Source organism: Lotus japonicus, chromosome 5 (genome assembly GCF_012489685.1).
Source record: "Lotus japonicus ecotype B-129 chromosome 5, LjGifu_v1.2".
Taxonomy (NCBI): domain Eukaryota; kingdom Viridiplantae; phylum Streptophyta; class Magnoliopsida; order Fabales; family Fabaceae; genus Lotus; species Lotus japonicus.
Genome location: NC_080045.1, coordinates 32,494,999 through 32,520,001, shown reverse-complemented (window position 1 = coordinate 32,520,001; position 25,003 = coordinate 32,494,999). Strand labels below are relative to the sequence as shown.

General features: G+C 39.6%; 1 protein-coding gene across 1 annotated transcript; it reads right to left on the bottom strand.

The window, feature by feature from the left end:
• Positions 1-703: 703 nt before the first annotated feature.
• On the bottom strand, positions 704-7,070 carry LOC130719451 (WRKY transcription factor 23-like). Its single transcript, XM_057570080.1, has 5 exons — positions 6,391-7,070; positions 5,957-6,067; positions 5,396-5,512; positions 5,158-5,303; positions 704-786 (listed from the first exon to the last, which is right to left on the bottom strand). The coding sequence occupies exons 1-5, from the start codon at positions 7,068-7,070 to the stop codon at positions 704-706; spliced, it is 1,137 nt and encodes a 378-aa protein (XP_057426063.1).
• Between the last annotated feature and the right edge of the window lie 17,933 nt (positions 7,071-25,003).

Genomic DNA, 25,003 nt, shown 5'->3' with positions numbered 1-25,003 from the left:
TTTTTTCACTCCTTAAAGTGACAGCTGGACAATTTTCCTTAGGATTAAAATAAGGGTTAAATATGTTTTCCGTCCCTGAACTTTCAGTGAGTGCTGGTTTTCGTCCCTCGCCGGAGTAAAAACTGACTTTAGCCCTTGAACATAAGGAAAATAGCTGGTTTTCATCCCTGCCGGAGTGGTGGCGCTGACCACCGTGGCCACATGTCACGGGAAGCCTACGTGGCATTGCCACATCAATTAATGAACACATTTTTTATTCTTTTTTTTTCTTTTCTTAATCTCTTTTTTTTTTGAACTCAATTTTCTTAATAACAATAACTAAATCTTATCTAATCTGAGTTTCAAAAAAAAAATCTTATCTAATCTAATTCTTAAATTATTTAATCTTATCTTAAATTATTTAATCTTATTGTTTTTTGTAATGATGAACTTTTACATAAATTTTTTTTATCTCCTCTTCAACCTCCTGCATCTTCTTCATCATCTTCTTTTTTTTCTTCTTCTTCTTCTTCTTTTTTATTCTTCTTCTTCTTCCCACCATCCCCCATCTCCCACACTCTCTGTCACCAGCCCTAATCCTTTTCCCTTCCATAAATTGAAAACCATCAATCCAAAATCACAAAACCCAAAAACAACCTTAACCCATAACACCCCAAAACCCAGAAAACACTATCTCTGCCATGGATGATGGAACAACCAAAAACTACCACCCAACCCCAACGTGCACTGCAACCCCCACCCTCATTCCCCATAACCCCAATCCTCGCCCAATAGCAACCCCAATCCCTAACCCAGACAAAAGTTATGAAACCCAAAAATCCCAGAATCCAGCAAAAGGGGAAGAAGAGATGGAAAATCAAAAATCAGATCTTGATGATGGGTAATTGGAGAAGAAGAAAAGGAGAAGAAGATGAACCATAAGCCCGGCTGTAACACCCCCACCCAGAACCAACAACCACCGCCCTCCACCAGAAACCGAGCCCCCACCGCTCAAAAACGCAACCACCACCGCCCAAAACGCAACTCATATACCATCAGATCGGTGCCACCTTTACCCAGATTCGAAACCCAAATCCACCTAAAGTTCCTTCCTTTTTACAGAAACAATCATCATCTCCCAAACTTCTTGTATGTTGGCCTTCAGATCTGAAAGGAAAATAAACTGAGGTTAGGATTTGGTGTGTTGTTAAAGATGAAGATGTTGATGATGTTGGATGAGGTAGATGTTGATGGTGAGGAAGATGATGATGGTGATGGGTGATGAAGATGTTGATGGTGATTATGAAGATTAGGAAGATGTTAAGCGTTGAAATTAAGATTTATTTTAAGATGTTGAAGGGTTTTATGTTTTAATTATTTTGTTATTTTTATTTTTATTTAATATTTTTCATAATTTAATAATTAATTAATTTAATGTGGAATTAAAAAAATCCAATTAGAACTCATTAGTTGACGTGGATGTGCCATGTAGGATGGCCGGTACATGTGGAGGCGGTGGTCAGCGCCACCACTCCGGCGGGGACGAAAACCAGCTATTTTCCTTATGTTTAAGGGCTAAAGTCAGCTTTTACTCCGGCGAGGGACGAAAACCAGCACTCGCTAAAAGTCCAGGGACGGAAAACATATTTAACCCTTAAAATAATGTTACTAGGAAACGTACCTGGAGTTCTATGAGTAAGTTGCTTGGAGATTTCCCCACTTGGTTCTCCAAATTATTTTTGGAGACTTCTTGATTCTTGAAATTATTATGGGACTCATTTAATGTTCCTAGAATGTCCTCCAAACTTTGCTTTCCTCTTCCTTGTCCTTGGGCTAGTTGGGACCTTTGATCTTGTCCATAAAGTCTTTGATTAGAATATTGCCTTGAGTTTTCAGGGTGACAAAACTTGTCTTGATCCCTCCAAGAGAAGTTTAGATGATTTCTCCAACCTGACTATAGGTATTCACCTCCTTATCAAACTTAACATCATCGGAACTCATTTTGCATTCTCCAAAACGCTGCACTATTGCATCCATCTTCTAATACAATTACTTATTGAAGATGAACATTTGCTTGGAAGCCAGCAGCGCATTAAATTCCTCCACCTCATAAAATCCCTTTCAAATTCGCCTATCATCATTTGTATTCACCGCTCTCACGACCAAGTTCTTCATTATTTCAAGAGCCTATTGGGTAGAAAATGCATTAAAGGCTCATTTAGCTTATGCGTCCAATTTATCTCTCGCATAACGAAGAATGAGTAGAGATGTTATGTCTTGAAAATTTCCTCAATAGGGCTTTGAAATGCTCCAAGGCCTCATATAGATTCTCAGACTCCAACTAGTTAAATGAGTTAATTTCCCGTTTTAAGTGACATGAGAGATGGGATGTCAGGCCAATTAATGATGACACACAATATGTAAGTTAACTCATTGACGACAGACTTACAAAAGGATCAAAATTACTCATGTCATAGACATCTGGGACCAAAAACACTCGTTTTAAACATCAAGAGCCGTTTTTGCACAATTATATTAAATTAGAGACAAAATTCATGAATCATAAAATAAACATCTTTCTCACTGATTAAAGTTGAGGTAAGGTTGTAAACAAAATTGGAGGTCAAGTTTATATTTCGATAGATTAAAACAAAACAAATGTCCATAAATTAATTTTTACAAAATTTATATCTTCTTTATACAAATAATACAAACTTTTATTGACGTAAATTGTTGTATTTCTTTTTGCTGAATTCTATAATTTTTTTTACAGTAACAAAGAAACTTAGAAAGGTCCCTGAATGATAGCTCAAGTGGTAAGAGATGGAGGATACATGGGTTGGGAAGGGGAAGATCCAAGGATCGATCTAGGAGGGTGTAATTTATCTTTCCAATGTAAAAAAAAAATACTTAGAGAGAAAGAAATTTCACTCAAAAATTTTATTCAAATAAATTGTACGTCAATTGTGAATTCAGAATAGTAATTTATCTCAAGTTTAATGATAAGAAAGATATTACTTCCTCCGTCCCTAATTATAAGCTAAAGTTGAGACTTATGTTTTGTCACTAAATATAAGCTAAAGTTGTAAAAGCTAATATTTCTTTCCATATTTACTCTTGCATTTATTGGTTTCTTAATTCCAACATTTTGAAATTAAAACCCACTTTTATTCTCTTTCCTCCTACTACTACCCACTTAAATAAGGGTAAATATGAAAGATTGTACCATTTTTTAAAAAACCAAAGCAACAATTAAGGCTTTCTTAATAAACGTGATTTTTACAACTAATAGCTTATAATTAGGGACGGAGGGAGTATTAGTTATGTGTTGATTAGGGCTCCAGTGAGAAGAATGAGCATGCTAAATAATCAATGTGTGCGTGGTCATGGAGAGAGAATTAAGCGTCCAATAGGGGTGTAATTGGACCAGATTGATTTCGATTTAGGGTGTTTAAATGTTCGAACCAATAAACATATTCGGTTTAGGTTATTTCGGATTTCCTGATTTTTGCGTCTAAACTTGAACCAAACCAACCCGATCTCAAATGGATTGGTTCGGATCGGATGGTCGGATTTGGAATAAAAAAAATTCCAATAGGTGTGTAATTGGACCCTATTGATTTGGATTTAGGGTGTTTAAATATCCGAACAAATCAAACATGTTCAGTTTAGGTTGGTTCAGATTTCCTGTTTTTCTTCTAAACCCGAACCAAACCATCACAATCTCAATTGGATTGGTTCGGATCGGATGGTCGGATTTGTAATTAAAAAATATTATTTAAAAATTTGCATGAAAATATTCTAAAAAACGTGAAAAATTATAAAAATATAGAAAAATCTAATATTTCCAAAGAACAAAACAGTCGATAATGACATAATCAAAATAAAACCAACATCTCCAATACAAATATCAATAAGAAATGTAATGGGCTGACGTGTTTGGGTTGAATGTAAATAACAATCTCAATTCATTGGGTTAGTTCAGATTGACTGGTTTTTCAATCCCCAAATCTGGTACTCGAACCGATGGTGATCGGATGCAGTAAAAAAGAACCGAACCGAACCGATGATTCAATTCAACTCACCATAATGTGTTAAGTGTTTTTGAATATAATATAAAACAATTGATGTGACCCTTACCAACAACTTAAGCTTTTAGGATAAGTGGTTACTTGACATTAAATTCAAATCAATTTGATCGGATTCGCGGATCGGACTATTGTACCCGCTAAATTACACCCTACCATCCAATAGAGAAGAGAAGAGATAGAAAATAAGATTTTTTTTTAAAAAAAAAAGAATGTTGTGACTGCATATAAGGGAGTGTTAAAGTTGAATATCTAACTCTCCATAATTTACTTGAAATTATAGTAAGGTGAATTGAAATCGTAGAGTGTAAATTCAAACACAACAAATCATCTTGCTTTGCCAATATTTTAGAATGAATCATGCACGCCCACTTTATTTTTGTTCTTTGGTTTCATAACCAACACAAGAAATTTTCTATATATAATTAGGTAACTTTATTGGCAGCCACCTAAGAAGAATGAATTGGTGATATTGTGGGAAGTAAATCCTAATTTCTAAACATGAAAATTAATTAGAAAAAAGACTCGATGATTACAAAAGGAAGGAAGGAAGCCACTCTATCAAATTATTAAAAGCGCAGCATCGCAGACATGATACAATCTAAAAGTTCAAAAAAAAATTGATAATTTTTTTTTAATTTTGGAAGGAATTTGTATAATATGATATTAGGTTTTTTTTTTGAAAGTATGATATTAGGGTTTAAAATTAGGAAAACTATGATTTAATTTTATTTATTTATTATGTTGATTAGTGTGTTTTGATGGAAAGTAAGACCTTGAAAAATAACCAAAATTAATTAATTTGTGAAGTTTTTCTTAGAAAATAAGAATCTAAAAATTTGAAGTACAATAACAGTGATCGATGGGAGCTGGACTGTAATTATTTAAAAAAAAATCAGGGAATATTACATAAGCTCAAAATATTATTAAAAGAGTAAAATCATTCATAAAAACCATAAAATATCTAAAATCAAAACTAGTAAAAACCATAAAATATCTAAAATCAAAACTAGAGGGGCATGGCTACGTGAATGGGGAAGCTAGGGAGCAAAAAGCCAGCTTGATCTTCGACGCCATCATCAATTATTACCAGCGGGTTTCTTGGCATTCTCAGTGGGCTTGAGATGGGAGTGTTCTCCTTTGTAAGTGACGATGAACATGTGTGATTTAATGTTACTCTGTTCAACTCTTTTTAGAGCGGGGCAATTTTTGGAGCTGGTACACTTAAAATAGTTCCTGAATTGGAATACGATAAATACACAAGTTTTAGCATTATATTTCCCGATTGATAAACAAATCAAATGATATAAACATGATTGAGAGATTACCTTGGATATGGGGTACCCTTGATGGATTTTTTTCCGTATTTACGCCATGCCCATGAATCTAAAGAAGACAATTTATCTTCTGTGACATGAAACACTGTTTTCACCTGTTGGCTTTTTCTGCACAACATGTAAAATGAAATGTAAGGATTTAGAATGCATTTCGATTGATAGAGAGACGCAGGATCATATTTTTTAGGGAAACGCACTTGTGTTTGTTACTTAAGTATTTCGTGCCATATAGCATGAATATTTTTGTAGCATTTATTTATAAGTAATTTTTTTGTACTCTTTTAAAATAGGGATTTCATATCTTTTGCTCTGATTTTTTTAACAAATTTTCCAAATTACAACTTTGTTTCTTATAGTCTAAATAATAAGCTGAATAGGACTAATTGACTAAACCCTCTCATTTTCAAGGTACCGGAGCTAATGCCTTTATTTAGACCAAATATTAACCTACCCATGTACGTGAGACTCAAATTGATTGATTCGTGACTCAAAGTTAAAATATTTCTCAATTGAGAAATTAATCAAATGATATAAACATGATTGAGAGATTACCTTGGATATGGAGTACCCTTCATGGATTTTTGTCCATACTTACGACATGCCCACGAATCTGATGAGAGTTTATTATCTTCATGGAACAACCTTTTCTTTTGTTCGCTTTTTCTACACAACGTGTAAAACGAAAGTAAGGATTTGAATTTAATTTCATGTAGTCACAAATACATATTGATTAAAACGTGTAAAACGAAAGTAAGGATTTGAATTTAATTTCATGTAGTCACAAATACATATTGATTAAATCACTCAGATAATTTTCAAAAAAAAAAATCACTCAGATCATATTTTTTACATTTATTTATATTCTATTTATCGTGATGAAATATTAACCTCCATTGACCGCAGTCAAAAGATGATTCTAGTGAAACCGGATCCAAAACGTAAACCAAAGAAATCCACTATGAAAGGAAAATTTTCAAGTTTGGTACCTTTCTTTTGCTAATGCTCTGGATGCCTGAACTTGATAAACCTGTTTCTGATGCTTCTGCACATGTTGTCTCGGTTCCTTGGAAGGAGGAGCAAGAAGCACAGGATTAGGAGGAAGGTGGTGGCTTTGTCCTGCAAGATCAGGAGGGGAATTGGGATTGAGTATGAAACCATTATTACATCTAGTATTGGTAGTACTGGTTGTGGTGCGACAATGGTGTGCGAGCATTTGGTCTAGCTCATCAGCATACTCATCGGTTATGATTAAAGGTTGTTCCAGCATATTGGGAAAATAAAATGCATCAATATCTTCATTGAAATTGAGACTGGCCAAGGAAGATGGTGCGGTGTTGGTGTTGCTGGGAAAATAAAATGCTGCAATATATTCTTCAATATTGAGACTGGCCAAGGAAGGTGGTGTGGTGTTGGTGTTGATGGGAAAAGAAAATCCCTCATTATATTCATTGAAAGTGAAACTGGCCAAGGAATGTGGAATGGTGTTGGTGTTGGGAGGTGGTGGAAGTAAAGGATACAAGCAATTGGTTACAGAGATCACCCCAGTAGGATCTTGCAGTCTATTGGGAAAAGAAAAACTGGCCTCATTATAACAAGGTGGTGCGGTGTTGGTGGGAGGTAGTGGATTTTGGAAGATGGCATAGAGATCCCCCCCGTAGTTAGCCATTGTATATAAACAAAACAAAGAGAGAACAAAAGTCTAAGAGGAAGACCAGAGGGAGAAAAGAGAGGCACAAAGGATGGCGCTGATGAGAGTGTAGTAGGGTTATTTAATCACTTATAGTAAAAAATATTACTTGAGAGAATAAAACAAAAAGAGGGAGAGAAAGATGTGATTGGAGGAGATTGAGAGATTTTATTAATTTGTTTCTTTATATGTATAAAATGCCAAATTCACCTGCCTTTTTTCATTAACATTGTAAAAATGGAACACACCACCATGCACCTAATGGATATCACTGATCACTGTACTATTGATGCACTTTCTTAACATGTTTCAATCATCTTTATCTCAGAATTAAATTAAGATAATAAACAGATACTCACTGCAGTTTTTTTATCATTAATTTTGCCCTTATTATCAGTAAAATTTATGTTCATACATGAAAACATGAATTAAGTGGGTGAGTTCATTGCTGTAATATTGGCATCCCATAAATCAAGGAATGTGTTGGCTTAACTACTCAATAAGGAATGTTTTGGTGCATGTATATATGTTTAAATTAAGACGTAATCGATACTAACATTATAAAAATTGAATCAATCAAAGCAGAAGGAAAATATACATATGCTCAGTTTTGAAACACGGGCAGGCCTATGAGCTGGTTCCTCCATAGCATATCTCATTTAAAAGGAAACTTTAAAACCTTACTTAAAACCACGGCCAGGAGAAGAAGGCAAATTAAACCAGATTTCACAAACCACAGTCAGATTGCATCATCATTTTCTAGAAGAAACCACAAGCCGAACTAGTAATATGAGCCTGAGAGTTTAAACAGCAAAATGAAAATTAAATTTAGATTCATTTTTTTAATTAATGTACTGGTTTAAATAGGTAGATCATTGATCAAATACTGCTACGTCATTTTCTTCACTGTTACATTCACATACCTCCATTATCAAAACACCCTTTCCCATCGAATCATTGACAACCTTAGGACTTCCGAACTCATCCGACACATAAGTCCTCCCTTCAAAATCACAATTACTCATTTATCAGCCAGTTTTGTAATAAGTTCAGATCATTCTTCAGTGATTATAATTCTTCTCAAGTAATAGCTTCTGAAATTAGTTTAAAAATCAGCAACAATAAACACTTGTAAACTTGTAAGGCATTTTCTTAAGCTAATCCAAACTATGTCTTAGTGACATAGGAAAAGGGGTAAAGCTGACAGTTGTGGAAATGAAGATATCCGAATGAGATAATAAGTTACCTTTGCCTGAAGAGCGAGGCCAGCGAGCCTATCAAGTCCATCATCATCTGAAAGTGCAGAGAAACCAGGTGACACAATTGAATATCAACCACCCCAAAAGTCACATATTGAGACAGTGGAAAAGACTGGCAACTCAAACCTAGAAGCAGGGCACATGAACACACAGAAAGAAGTTGTTGACGTTTCAAAAGATCCTGAACAGTGAACATGCTTTCATTAACATGCAAGATCAAACTGACCTCAAACAAGAATAAGAAAATTCTGCTATTGAGAAAAAGTTTGCTCCAAATGATGACAAGAAACAACCACTTGCACCTGATGCTGCTGAAGGATCCTCTCAAAAGAGGTAGAGGAGGAAATTAAAAGGGTTGAGGATCAGGATGAGGCAATGGCAACTTAAACAGAAGAAGGGATTATGAAGGCAGAGAGTTTAATAGAGGAACAAGGACACCCTGAGACAAAGGTGGAAGTCAGAGAAACATTGCAATCTAAATTTACCCCACATCAGCATACAATTTGCCACACACACACCTTCTGATTCTCACACAAAGAAGCATTCTATTTGCTACATTAATCAATCCTAAAAAGAGCAGCCCCCTGACACTTCATGAACCATATCCTATTAAACTCATGCCACCATGTAACTAGGAGAAACACAAAAGCCATAAATTTAAGCAATCATTCATCAAACAGTTTGTGTATCCAAAATTATTTCAACAATTAGAATGTCAAAAGAAGAATGCTCATGATTCATTCCAAAATTAATAAAAAATTCATTTCTACAAATGAGAAATAGTAAAATTATGAGAAATAGGAAACTAAAATATAGAAGCACAAGAGGAAGATATTGGAGCACAAATAACAAGAAATGAAACAGATCTAAGTCTAACAACTAATATATTTTATACTGCAGTAATATAAATTCCCTAATAAAAAATTACATTACTCCCTATAATTACTCCATCCAACACACTCTTAATACAATTAGATCAAGAAACTAGTAAACTCCAATAAATCAACCCAACTCAGCACCTTCACGTTGTAACACCCCATTTTCTGTTATTAGGTTATTTATTATTTTATTTTAATTAGTATTATGGTATATGGTAATTAAGTGATTTTGTTAGATAATTAAGTGATTATGTGATATAGATAAATAAGGTTTTAGGGTTTAGTGTGAGTAATTGAGAGTGGGGCCCATTGTATGACTATTTAAGGGTTAGGAGTGAAATAGAAAGAAAGAAAAGAAAAAAATAAGGATTAGAAGAGAAGCAGAACAAGAAACACGTGAAAGCAGAGAAGGAGAGGAGAAAAGATGAGAAAACTTAGAACTGATCTACAAGAGGTAAGGGTTTGAATTCATGTTTTATGGATTGGTATGATAGTGGATAATGATAGAAATCATGATTTAGGAACCCTAGGTTGCAAAAATTCCCAAATTGAAATAGTTAGGGTTTGGTTTTTAGATGATTTTGGGGGTAGATGATAGGCTTGCATGATGCGCAGAAATTTACGTTCTCTTGTACCCTTTTTCGTGCTATGTTAATGGCCGAATTTGAAGAAGTAGTCTTCATAAAAGTTGTAGGTTTTTCTGTTACGAAACGTTTGCCACTGGTTTCACGTCATTCCGACGTCTGTAGCTCGAGTTATGTGTATTTTAGTGAGTATAGGTTAAGCTGTCCAGTTTCTTACGAACTGCGGTTAGTGTACGATTTTTCCTGATTTTTGTACTTCGAATTGTGACTTGAAAATTTATAGAGGTTTACAAAACGTGTATACGGAACCATGATAAAAATATTAGATTTTTCTGAGTATATTTGATAATTTACATCTGTTTAATAGTTCATTAGATGTGTGGTGCGCGCACATGGCGAGTTGCGCAGGAAGATGTCGCAAGATGTCGCGACATGGCGAGTTGCGTAGGGAGATGTCGTGAGATGTCGCGACATGGCGAGTTATTCAGCGACATGGCGAGTTGCGTAGGGAGATGTCGTGAGATGTCGCGACATGGCGAATTGTGCACTGAGATGTCGCGAGATGGCGAGCATGAGCATGTCGCGAGTTTTTGGGAAAATTTAGAGAGAAATCCAGTCTTTAGGAAATAGTTGCAGAACCTGTTATATAATTTACATCTATTTTTAATAATCATTATATGATGTCTCTGAATTGATGTTATGTTTGAGATGCTAAGTTGTTGTGATTGCAAGTTGTATAATTGATAACATGTAATATGTGTTTTGTGCAACTGGTGATGAATATGCTAAAATAATTTGGACTTGGAGATGGTCTGAATATGCATATGTTAGTTGAGTTTTGCACAATACACTGCATAGTTGTCAAGAGGCAATGTTTGCTAGTTCTCGTGGAGGCTAGTGACTTGTCCCAAAACTGGAGTGGTTTTGAAGCCTAGAGCGAGGGCTTTATTGGTGGTTATCTGTCTGGAGTGGACGCGGTGATACCGCTAAGGATAACAACTTTGGTACCAAAGGCATTTGCACGGGTCTCACTTGAGTCATATGTGTTATGGTGATATTTTTGGAGAGATTTGATGTGGTGGTAATTAGAGACTATTATATATGTTCTAATTGAGCTATAATTTATGGAGTATTTGCCATAACTGTGAACTTGATTAATTATGTTAAAATTACATAATTTATTATTTGTTAGTGAATGTGAGTAATTTATGTGGAGCATAGATAAGCTTTTACATTATTTATTATTATGCTTATCCATATGATATGAGTTCTCACCCTTCTGTTGGAATGATGTTCTATGCGACATCGCTCAGGTACCGAAGATAGTGGAGCTTCTCGCGAGGGTTAGTTGGAGGAGCTAGTCTTTCATTTACGGTTTAGTTAGGGGAGTCATGCTCTATTATGTAACACCGGGAAACGTTTAGTTTTGTACCTTGATGTTAAGAGTTACCTATGAACTCTCTTTATGTTAAATTTTGGAGTTGAAATAAATCCGCTGTGCTATGCATATGATGTTGCGACATTAAAGTTGGAAAATTTATGTATTTATTATGAGCATGACATGTGTTTTGATTTATGTTTCTGGAGAATAAGTGTGACACCCTCTGTGTTATGCATTTTACTCTGATTTATGATATATTATTATGCGGGATTTAGAGGGTGTTACACACGTCAGCTGAAAACAAGTTATATATCCAAAAGTAGAGAAGAAAAACCAAATATAATAGAAAAAGATTTCTCCATGAGATGCGAGAGGGACTAGTTTGAAATTGAATCCCATATAATTAAGCATAGAAAACCCAAATCAGGTTTCCTCATATTGTACCTACCAAAGATTAAACTCGGTTGCGTCGGGCATTTAGCTTTCCTTATAGCCATATATTCTTTGCAGAAATGAAATTTTTTACAACTTCAGCTGCTGAAAATATATCTCCTTGATCGAAAAATACCCAATCTTTTCAGGAATGTCATTGTATGAATTCCTCTCTCTTCTTCTCCAAGACTGATTCCCTCTATAGCTCCTTCACAAACTGTCAAAGTTCAAACTCAGTGCAGTAATGACAAATATACAATCTATAGAGAATGCAGAGACATTGGTTAAGAAGGGTACTCTTCCTTTTCGAAGTTTAAATATCAAACTTGTATTGTTTCCTTCTTGTCTGAAAGAAAAGATGAGGAAAGTAGCTTACAAACTGAAAATACTCATAACGCACCCAATTTCCCAAGTCTTCAAGTTGAATATCAATTCCTCGCTTGATTTTTTATCAACTATTGCCACGTCCGTTGTTATATGAATGAGAATTTGATCAAAGTGCGGTATTAGTTGTAGATTTAAACGTGAGGAAATATTTAAGTACTAGATGCACATCAAAAGCCGCATATATGATAATAAAACAAATTGACTATTGAATTATAGAAAAAAATTTACAGGAAAGTCTAATGCCAAAAATCAAATCAAAGCAGAAAATACTTAAAAAAACAGCAAATCAGTGCATATATACTTAATTTATATGTACCACAAACGCTGAGATCAACTTCCGCTAGCGTAACTTAAAGCCTAATGAATTTTTATGTCTTTTAGGAGCAGGTGCTTAATACTGAAAGTTACTTGGTGTTCTGGCCTATAAATAAGTCATCTAATAATATGTTCAACTAAACAAAGTATCAAGTCTGTGTAAATCTTGAATCAATTTAGAATTTCTAGCACACCAGTAAGGAAAATGATTGTGAAAATGTATGCTTAAAATATGAACTTGGCATTTTGATAGCTTGCACTGATCTACAACTATAGATCTATGATAGTTTGCTCTTGGAATACTAATGACATGTGGAAGGCCAATGAAATTTCATTCAATAGTTACTAGTTGATTAAGTGGTCCAATTTATCTTCTTTTGTACAAACGGTTTAGCCGCATGTTATCATATAAAAATGAAATCAGAACAAAGAACAGAAGTAAAATTGCAGCCAAATTACTAGTCAAAAATAAAAAATTAATAAATAGAGAGAAAATCAGCATTCAGGGAGGACACAAAAGGCAATAAACATCAATAAACAAGCAAATTCTACAGAAGCATCAACCAAATTCTACAGAAGATGATAAAGATTGAAATTTAACAGCAGCATCTGGAATTAACCTTCTCCGATGAGAGTCCACCATCAATAGCATGTCATTCCCTGAAACTTAAGTTAACTGCTTCCACTTTTTCTCAAATTGCTCGTTTTGCTCGTTTTTTATAACTTCTCCGGTAGGGCCATCGACGCTGCGGTAGTGAAGCAGACAAGGGTTTGTCAAATTGTGGGTTTTCTCAGGCGGAGGAGGAGGACTGCATAGCTGAAGAACATGTAAAGTTTCATAATATTTCTCCAAGGATGTTGAGTTTATATGAGTTTTGACTCCATCTTGTTTTTTTTTTTTTCCGTACATCGGAAAATACTCCATCTTGTTGTCAAGAGTAGGGGTGTTCATAACCGAACCAATCCAAACAAAACCGACAAACCGATCCAAAAAAACTGAAATCCAATCAAACCGAAAACCGAACGGACTGAAAATTGAAAAAACTGAAATTATTTATTGGATCGGATCGGATTTCGGATTTGATTTCCAAAACCGAACCAATTCAATCCAAACCGAACATTCACAAATATGTATACTTTTAGTTATACATATATCATTCCATTTACACTTACATAGTACATATTTATTGTTTATATATTGATTATATCACACATGCTTATTTATAAAATTACGTTTTAATAAAAAAAAGTTCAAGTAATTATTTGAACTATATACATGCATCAAAGTAAACAATTATACTCACAATTTAAAAATTTGGTACTATGTTATAAATTATGTATCATATATTATATATTTTTAAAATTTATACAACACAATTTCAAAATATAAAAAAGTGAAACAAAAACCGAATAATTCAATCCAATCCAAACCGCTATAGATCGGATCAGATGATTTTTCTCCTCAAAACCGATCCAATCCAATCCGCGAACACCCCTAGTTAAGAGTAATATTATCAATTAAATCTTTTATGTCATCTTTAGCTGTATAGTTTCATACTTATACAGTTTTGAAATGCCTCTTGTTTGGAATTGTTCATTCATGTAGCCCTTCGCCTAGAAACCTTGTCAAGAGTCGCTCCTTTTCCATGTCTCATTCACCGGCTATCGCTCCCCTCCCTAGTCAGCCTGGGATGCCACATGTCCACCACCTTCTGTTTGGTTTGTCCTAGAACCACACTGTATTGGGAGATGCTGACTTTAATACCATTTGTAACATCTCGATTAGATGACTGGTCTCACGTTAAGAACATGGGTATTTCCAGCGCGTTTTGTACTCACTCACACAATACACGAGAAAACATCTGATGATGTCACTCATCTCAACGCTACTCTAAGGAAATCCTCGCTAACCTTGGAGTAATAATGGTTTGTTGACACCTCTATTAAAGTTAGGGGTCAGAATAGGTCAAAGCAGATGGCAGAGCCTGCACAAGGCTCAAGTTCAGACTAAATTTATAAATAGATAAGGCTTAAGCTTTTTTTCAAAGTTTATTTAATTAAAAATGTTACAATCTGGTCATTCAAAAAGTCTTGTTAGTTTAACAACTATTTAAATAAACGTAATTAATATAAATATATTGGTTTTAGGATTCTATTGTAAGTAACAAACTTTTTCTTCCATCTTAAAAATTTTAATTCATCTACACTTCATTTTCTTTTCTATTTCATTTTCACAAATTTTTTCCCATATATCTATCTTCTTTCCTTAGCTACCACATCACATGATATATCTTTTATTTCCCTCTTTTATAGTTCTATATATATCACTCTCTTGCTAGAAGTTTGATTAAGTTTGAGTGTGATTATCTAAGTATAGAATGATTCAAAAATATAATCTATTTAAATATTTTAATATGAAGTATGATTTTAAATAAACTCTAGACTGTAAAAATTAATATAATCTACTTTACTTTCATTTCTACCTAGTAGCTTATAATATTGTCAGTTTGTTTATAGAAATATTTCTTTTAGTATAATTTAACTTGCAAACCTATAAGTTTGATAGTCTCTTTAACATATATGTTTGTTAGCAAACATAGAAGTGTTATTGTGAAACAAACCTTTAAATAGGTTATCAAGTCAGAACAGGTCTTCGGGCAGGCCATGCCTGGAAAAATGCCTATGACAGGTAACAAACAAGACTTAGGCCTTGAGATTTTTAAATAGTCTAGGCCTATTTAAGAAAAGTCTTCATCAGCCTAACCTATTCTCACTCCTAATTACACTCCCACCTAAAGAAACAAGAACAAAAAAGAGCGAAATAACTGATATGATATATGATGTGATAGAAAAATAAAAGATACGCCTGATGGATTTCAACCTTTCTTTTTCAAAATATATTGTGATTTGGTTGACGATTCCTTGTGGCAGCATGTGCGTAATGCTTTTTAGACAGATTTGATTGATGATAAGTTGGTTGAGACGTTTGTGGTTCTTATTCCCAAAGTGGATCATCCCACGTCGGTAAAAGAATTCATACCAATAAGCCTTTGCAATGTCACTTACAAGCTGATAACCAAGGTTCTTGATAATAGATTGCGATCGTTTTTGAATGATATCGTGGGGCCTATGTAGAATAGTTTTCTACCAAGTAGAAGAACTATGGATAATGCTTTCCTTGCCTAAGAAATTGTCCATCAAATGAGTAAATTGAATGTTAGGAAATGGACTCTTACTTTCAAAATTGACTGGAAAAGGCCTATGATAATGTTTCTTGGGACTTCCTTCAGAAAACGCTAACTCTTTTTGGGGTTCCTACAACTATTGGCTTTTAGACTTGGGAGAGTTCTCAGTCAAGGTGGTTTTCTTTCCCCTATATTTTTTTTCTGTGTATGGAGAGATTGCCAGTGCATATTCAGCATCTGGTGGATTCAGGCACTTAGAAACCTATTTGTATGGCTGCAGGGGGGTCCTTCCATCTCCAACCTATTTTTTGCGGATGATGTACCCTTGTTCTGCCAAGCATCTACCTCCCAAATAAACTTTATTATTAGTGCTCTAACGATTTTTTGTAATAGCTCCGGCCTCAAGGTTAATATCGCCAAGTCTAAGGTTATTACCTCCAAGGGTGTGCGCACTGAGATTCGCAATGAGATTAAGAGGATTGCTCTTATCCCCTTTGTTCGTTGTATTGGCAAGTATCTTGGCTTTCCCATGAAAGTGGACACATTTAGGTGTGTTGATTTTTACCATATTCTGGAGATTGTTTAGAGGAAGTTGACTTCTTGGAAAACTAGCATGCTGAATATGGCAGGTTGTCTCTATCTTATCCAATCAGTTATTGCTTCCATTCGCAATTACTCTATGTAGGTTTTTTGGTTGCCTTAAGGGTTGTTGAACCATCTGGAGTAGATAATACATAGCTTTATCTGATCGAAGGGTAATGGGGCTCAAGCATGGTACATTGTGAATTGGGAGCAAGTTTTGGCCAGTAAGAAGGAGGGAGGGCATGGCATTAGGAGCATGCATGCCATAATCTCGACTTTATTGGAGAAAACTTTAGAACATGTTCCATAATCCTAAAAAACTTTGGATAAGGGTTTTCCAGCACAAATACCTCTCTAAAGCTTCTTTTTTGCATGTGACAAGCAGCAAGAGTCCTTATCGATTTGGAAAGGAATCCTCCATGCTAAGGACCAGATCAGAAACAACTTTAAAATTCCATGTTGGCAGTGGCAACACTTCGATTTGGTATGAGGATTGGAATGGGACGAGGACCATTGGGCCGAAGGTTCCATTTGTCAATATTTCCAATACTGATTTGAAGCTTGGCGATATTGTTGAGGATCGTCACATGAACTTGCTAGCTCTCACTACCTAGCTTCCCCATGATGTGAAAACGTTGTTTGACAGCTTACGAGTAACTGTGATGATGGATGGGCTTGGCACAACAGTAGTTCATGTAATTATATAGTGAGGACTGAGGATGCATACTTTTGGTTGGTTACTCAGGATAGAAACCACCCTCCTTTAGAGGACTGGAGCTTGGTTTGGACTTTGGAAGCTCAAGGTTCTAGAGAAGCTGAAGTTGTTTGTTTGGCGCTGCCTTCATAGAGTTGGAATATTCCGGTGCCCGTTAGTCGATTCCTCGGTGGACTGGCGAGACCCCAGGGTCCCTCGCCCTGGAGCGCTGGCCTGGGGCGATGAGCAGGCTGGAGACTTGGGCCTTCCACCCGGAGGCCCAACTGGCCCATTAGAAAGATTTAGAGGCGCTAAGCCCAACTCCCCCAACTATAAATATGGGAGGGATACCAAGTGTAAGGGACTCTTAGCTCATTTGAGAAATAACAAACTTGAAATTCAGTTACACTCTCTCTCTCTAAGCGGTTACGCTCTCATTCTCTCTAGGAATCTCACATCACGTTCCTTGCACCTTAGGTACTATACCTCATCTCGATGTTCATGAAGGAACATTTGGCGCCGTCTGTGGGGAACGGTAGATTTTGATTCCCGGACTACGTGGATCGCGATTGGATTTAGAGAAGTTCGATTCTCTGTGTGAATTTTCTGCAGTTTTAGTTTTCCGCTTGAAATTCTCCGGTTCACTAACCAAGATTGATGGAGACATGTCGTCGACGACGCAACGAGGATCAGGAGTGGCGGCGCAGTTCGCCTCCACGTCGCGTGAGAGGCAGGCCGCGACGCGAGCAAGTTCGCCGTGAAGAAACCGATCAGTTAACTCCTCCTCCACCACCACCTCCACATCCTTCTCCAACGCCTCCGTTACCTTCTCCGCCAACTTCACCGGAGCAGCAGAAATCAGTAGTGCACTCACTCGGAGCTTCGGGGGAGGAGACTCCGGCACCACAGGCACCGATCTCCGACCAAGATTGGAGGCGCTTGATCCGTAGCGTTGACGATATATGGCAGCGAAACGATTATTTACAAGAACAGCTAGAATATTATCGTTCCGAGCAACAAGATGAAGGGGAGCGCGAAGCGGAGGCCGTAGCTGAATTCGAGCTGTTCTTAGCGGTAGTGAGGGAGGTTGCCATACCAGATAACATGAAGAATATTGTCCTTGAAACCTATAGCGGGAAAGCTGGTCCCAAGGAGCACCTGTTATATTTCAACACAAAGATGGTGATCAGTGCCGCTTCCGACGCTGTGAAGTGCAGGATGTTTCCAGCTACGTTCAAAGGCACAGCCATGGCGTGGTTTACCACGCTACCCCGAGGATCCATTACTAATTTCCGTGACTTCTCATCCAAATTCCTTGTTCAGTTTTCCACTAGTAAAACCAAGCAAGTGACAATCGAAGATCTTTACAACGTCCGCCAATCCGAGGGCGAGACTCTGAAGCAGTACGTAAAACGATTCAGCGCAGCATCAGTAAAAATTGAGGAGTCAGAGCCGCACGCCTATGCGCGTGCCTTCAAGGACTAGTTACAGCCGGGGAAGCTGAATAGCAAGTTGAGCCGCAAGCCGGCTTGGTCCATGGCGGAGATCCAGACGCGAGCGAACACCTACATTCTGGACGAGGAGGATGATGCTTTCAAGCGAAGGCGCGCAAAAAAGGAGAAAGACGACGAACAGGAGGACGCTTCGCCAGAAGAGAAACGGAGTAAGGAGAGAGGAGAGGGCAACAAAAAGCGAGACATGAAGGTGAGGACATGAGAGAAGGCTGTGAAGGAGCCGTTGTACCCCAAGAGGGAAAATTTTGAGCGCCGCAGACCGTGGCATCAAGCTGACCCTCGCCGGCGAGAAGAGTCAGGGAGGAGTCTAAATGCATATTTGACGGAGTTGCTTCGAGAGGTCAAGGCAACCCACGCGGTTGAGGAAGGCGAGAAAGAGGCCGACCCGCCCCGAACGACGTTGGATAAAACGAAGTGGTGCGAGTATCACCGCTCGGCGGGCCATGAAACGGGAGATTGCTTTACCCTGAAGAACGAGATTGAGAGGCTCATTCGAGCGGGACGATCGCAGATGAACGACCGTGGCGATCGGTGGAATGGAGAACGATAACAAGGGAACCGGTACAAAGGGGGCCGTCAGCAGGATGATCGCACGCAAGACGAACGCCGACGTACTCCAACCGCTTACAAAAAGGAAACACTAGCAATAAGGAAGAATGGGGCGGAAGAAACCTTTAATAAAGACCTTGAGCCGCCAGTTGGGACAATAAACACAATCGCGGGTGGCTTCAGCGGGGGCAGAGACACAGCGTCGGCAAGGCGAAAGCACGTGAGAGCAGTGACATCAGTGCAACAGTATGAAACTCCATTCGGTTTCCAGCATCCAGACATTGTGATATCGTCGGCAGATTTCGAAGGGATCAAGACACACAAAGACGATCACGTGGTTGTGATGATAAGGATTAACAATTTCAATGTGCGGCGGGTTCTTTTGGACCAAGGAAGCTCCACTGATATCATCTACGGCGATGCTTTTGATCAATTAGGATTGACGGACAAAGATTTGATGCCCTATACAGGAACGTTGGTAGGCTTCTCGGGCGAGCAAGTCTGGGTACGCGGATATGTAGATCTGGACACAGTCTTTGGTATCGACGATAACGCCAAGCTACTCCGTGTAAGGTATCTTGTGTTGCAGGTTGTGGCATCCTACAACGTCATCATTGGACAGAACACACTCAATCGCCTCTGTGCAGTAATTTCGACGGCACACCTGGCGGTGAAATATCCGTTGATGAGTGGAAAAATGGGAAAGATTGTAGTTGATCAAAGGAGGGCGAGAGAATGTTACAACAACTGTCTCAGCTTGTATGGAAAGAAAAGAGTTGGCGAGGGACACAAGTGTCATGAGGTTGAGGTCGTCCAAGGTAATCAGGGCAGGCAAGGGGGATCGAAGCAGGGGGTTGACAGGAAGATAGCAAGATCAGGGAGCAACCAAGGACAGGTCAGGATAGATGGCAGGACAGGAAGGGACAGACAGTTCACGGATGCTCACGCAGAGGAGCGTTGGACGAGTGTGATTGCAGACTTAGAGGCTTATAAATTCAGCAGGGGGTGTTCGCAATCGAGCCCAGGCTCACGGTTAGTCAAGAGAGACGCTTAGAGAAGCTGGTAGAGGACAACTTTGACCTCTTCAGCTGGAGCTCAAAGGACCCGGAACTCTGGGAACTGCCAATGTTCAGGAAACCTAATTCAGGGCGAGATGAGCAAAAGGGAAAAGGAATCACGATTCAAGGAATGGGTCAGAGAATCGTCCAGCAGGGCAGCGGCGAGAAAAGAGATAACAGGAGGAAGGCGAGGAAAAGGAGCCCAGTGAGTCGTCGCCCGGGTAAAGCAAAAAGAGAGTCAAAATATTGGAAGCCTATGGGCGGTAGTTTTCAAGCCAGGGACGTCCAACCGCGACAAGCAGAAGGGCAAGATAGGAGAAGTTCCTCATTGTCACGAGGCGGGCATGGAAGGAAGTCAGCCCAAAAATAATGATGAGTGGATAGCGAGCACGTCGGGCTCGAAAGATGTGGTGATGGGGATGATACTTTGACCCGAGGGGCTGGAAGCGGAAGCGTGTGGAAGGCAGGGCCGAGGACGCAGCAAAGGAAGCGGGAACGAGGACACAGCAACAAAACCAAAATTAGGACAAAAAATAAAGATGCACTCTTTTTCTCCGCCACGGGAGTTTTTTAATGAGGCATCCCTCCCATGTAAAATTTTTACAATTCAAATACAAAAGGATATTCTCAAGTAATACTCCTAGCTGGAATACAATACGACGGTCACTCGGTGGGAAAAATTCCCCGAAGGTGGCGATCCCAACACGACCTTGATGTTTGGGGATCGCTCCGGGAAAGTCCGACGCAAACCGCTGCTACCCAGATAACAACTCAACTAACATGTCACGTTCGCCCGGTGGGAATAATTCCCTGAAGGTGGCAATCCCAACACGACCTTGATGTCTGGGATTGCTCCGGAAAGTCTGGCACGAATCGCTAACCTCTCATTGGCGATGTGTGCGGGAAAGCTCCTTGTCCAAGGGCACGCAATTTATCCCAAAAAGTCTCCCCGAAATATGGGCAAACGAGACCTCCCCGAAATACGGGCGAGAACAAAAACTAGGCATAAGTCTGGGTAAACATATATGGCCATTGGGTCCCTAGCACCGTAAGCCCTCGCCGGGATAAAACCGGCGAGGCCGCACCTGCTCTTACGGGAAATATTGGTGTGAAGGAGAAAGCCTCAGTCCAAGACTGCACTAAAGTCCTAGTTTCGCTAGCACACATTCAAAATCGCTACACGAGCACAAAATGCAAAGCCCAAAGGGCATAAGGGCGCGAACGATGAGAAAAATGGACAAACGAAATCGCAACAAATTTTCATTTAATAACGTGGGGTGATATTAATTACAAAAAAAAAGAGGTAAGAAAAATCAATACAAAATATTTACACTACATTAACGTCTTCTGCTTCTCCTGCGTTTTCAGCAGCCGCAAAATATGCAGCATTGAAACCCGGGGGATCGTCTGGGCTGACCAATCCCTGGGGGGTAACCTTCTTGAAAGCTCCCGTCCCGCTGAGGTCAATCCCCTCATAAAGATATTGAACTTGAGCTTTGGCGAGGAAGAAACCGCGACCACGCTCTTCCACGGCCTCAGCAGCAGCCCTGGCCGCCAGCCTTGCCCGGAGAGTTTTGACCTCAGATACCGGTTCTGACCTCATCCCTGGCCGCCAGCCTTGCTTGGGTCAGCAACTTGTCACGCTCACCATGCACTTCGAGTGTGGCGTGGCGGTAACCCTCAGCCCTCTGGCAGAGCTCTTCAGCTTCAGCGGCTGTGGCTGAATCCTGCGACAACCTGGCAAAGAGACACCCTGCATGCAAAAGGCACGAGATGGCTTCTCGCGCCACATCATCAAGGTCAGGAGTCTCAGTTCCTCTCATGCTGCCAAGAACAGGGTCAGTTAGCATAAAGTCAACATGGGAGGGCTGCTGATTTGAAACAAAGCATGTCTGCTCATTAACAATCGAATGACTAGCGACGAGGGAAGAATGGCGAAGCGGAAGCGAGGCAGTAGGAGTTTGATTCATTGCCGTCACTCATGGTGGGAACGGGGGAGACCCTAGGTGGGCTTGCCTCAGCTTGATGACATGAACGGTCAAGAGAGAGGGTCGTTTGGGGAGCACCAAAGGGAGCGTCTTCAGAAACATGTTGATCAGCGGTGACTTTCTCAGGAAAGGGCGAGGACCCCGCATCGCCCATGGGGTCTGGCTTTTCCCCGCCCACCAGGTCTTGGCGAGGGGCAAATGTTTCGCCAGCCCTGGGTCTCCTGGTTTTCTTCTTCTTCTTTTTTGACTTTTGAGGCGAGGGGGTCTTCATTTGTGTCAGGGGCGACCCTTTTGGATTTTCGGGATTTTCTAGTTGGAGAAGGTTGGACAGCATCGCCGGTAGACATCGGAGCCGGCTTGTCAATCTCCAGCAGAGGGATGGGGTCTGGTATTGAATCGCCAGACCCCGGAGCAACGATGCTTGAGGCCTCCACGGTCGTTTCAGAAGGGGCAGCACCGGATCTTCTGGCCAGTTTCTTTTGAGGGGAAGCGACGACCTCAGCATTAGCATCCGCGACAACACGTTTCCTCTTAACCCCGTTAGTATTAAAAACGGGGGGAAACTCAGGTGAGTCAACAACTAGGGCGCGACTTCGGTGGAGTTCATTCTTCCTAGAAATGAGCGGAGGGTGTTTTTGTGTGCGGCTTCAAGCAACTGTGAGCACTCAAGGATGGGGAGCCCAGCGAAAAAGCCAAGGATGGCTTTATCTTCATCACTCAGCGATGTATCATAGGGTTGCGGAACATCGCGAGGACTCTCGGTCCAGTAGAAAGGGAACAGAGCGGTCCCATCCTGACGGGTGAAAGCTTCAGGGTAGGTAGGATGTACGAGTATGCGGAAGAACCGGCGCCCGGGTCCCTTCTTAATGTTGCTCTTGTAAGGGTAGAGGCGCTGCCGGCTCGTACGAGATTTCAGAGAGACCCACCCAGGAGTCGGGGTCTTCAAGGATTTTGGCTCCACGCCGTAGAAGTAGAAAAAATGGGAGGTTTTTGCTTCAAGACCAACGGCGTCGCAGAGAATCTCAAAGCACCGAATGAAGGCCCAAGCGTCCAAATGAAGTTGGCTTGGGGCTACATTGATTTCCCTCATAACCTGGCAGAGGAAAGGGGAGAAGGGTAGTTTGATCCCCATGTCGAGGAAGAGGTACTCGTAAACATAAAAGAAGTGGGGTTGCTTCACGCCTTGTTCGATTGTGCGGTGCTGCCAGGGGCGGCGAATTTCCAAGCCCCGACCAGTGATGAGGACATCTTCGAGGGACTTCTCGTGGCAAAGTCCGCCGGCCTGGCGGACTGTCTCGGCAATAGACTTGTTAATGGACTGCTCAGAAGGTTGGCAGATAGCCTCCTGAGTGGGGTCTTGAGTTATGGACTGGGGTAAGGTGGCGAAAATTTGGTGCCAGAAAGCGTTCTTTTCATCTTCAGTAAGGGGAAATCCCCCGGAGGGGGGAGGGTTAACCGGAGAAGGAGATGCGGGAGCGGCGCTGCGGGATCGAGAGGATCCTTTGGTTCGGCGTTGGGGAGTCATTTTTGCTAGAAGGAAGTGCTAGTTTGTCAATTTCAGCAGATTGTAGGAATTACAGAAGTGGTGAATGAGTGAGGGAAGGAGATTTTAAAAGTTGGGATAAGCAGCGGTTGGGGAATCGTGCCTCATCATGGCAAAGGTGGAATGATCACTCAAGGGAGTGCGGCGCGGATTTCGGGACACGAAAGCAGCGCATTAAATGAAAGTTACAACGGTTGAAACTTATTGGTTTGAATTCAAATTGTCAGGCTCTACTGTGATTCGAAAGGACATTTTAAAGATAGCGGTTGAGATTCCTTGGATTTGCTGACTTTTGTGTCGCTTCAGGGCGCAACGCGTGGCGAAGGCTCGACACATGTCAAGGGGTCACGGTTCAGGACACGTGTGTAACTATGGCGGGGCGAGCAGATCCAGTATCATCGCCACAAGCTTGCTTGTGGACTCGAGCCGCCAAGGGGGCATGACAGGGCATTCAACATTTTAAATTTTTAAGCTTTAAATTACCAAGCCATGTTGGCAATTGCTTTTCATTTCCATACCTTATGTTTAGCATTAGTTAGCTTTTTATGGCCATCGCCTTGTTTTCTTCTGTTTAAAAGACACACTTAGCTCACATGCTTCGAGCTCAGTGTCTTGTGGACTGGGCGAGACCCCAGGGTCCCTCGCCCAGGAGCGCTGGCCTGGGGCGATGAGCAGGCTGGAGACTTGGGCCTTCCACCCGGAGGCCCAACTGGCCCATTAGAAAGATTTAGAGGCGCTAAGCCCAACTCCCCCAACTATAAATAGGGGAGGGATACCAAGTGTAAGGGACTCTTAGCTCATTTGAGAAATAACAAACTTGAAATTCATTTACACTCTCTCTCTAAGCGGTTACGCTCTCATTCTCTCTAGGAATCTCACATCACGTCCTTTGCACCTTAGGTACTATACCTCATCTTGATGTTCATGAAGTAACACTCGACCTGTGTGTTATGCTTTTCCCCAGGGGAGCATTTTCTTCATTGTTTAAGGGACTGCCCACATGCCATGAAATTTTTGAATTTGTTACCTTGCAAACTAAGCGGAAGCCCCACAGCTAGATTGCATCATCATTGGAGTTTTGGACCATCCACTTCAAGAAGAAAACAAGAACCACATGCGGAACATATGAGTTTAATTATAAACTGATTATAAATTATATTTTATAAATTAATTATAAAATACAAAAAAAGATGTTGTAAATTTTGTACTTATATAATTACAATAATTTACTGACCAAATTATACTATCGATTTCTAAATATTATTTCACATTTTTAAGTTTTTTTTAAAACAAAACAGTTTTTCATAAATTAATTACTTTAAAAATTTATATCTTCTTTATACAAATTTTTACTGACGTAAGTTGGACAAATGATTTATTTGTATGTATTTTTACTATCAATTCTTTATAATAGTTTCTTTTTATAGACAAATGTTAGTTGACAGTAATGTTAGTAAATTAGTCATTCCCGGGGTTCGAATCTAGGACCCTTCACCCTTCCAAACCTTTTTGTCCCCTATCTCTTATCACTTGAGCTAATTTTCGGAACCTTTATAAAGATAA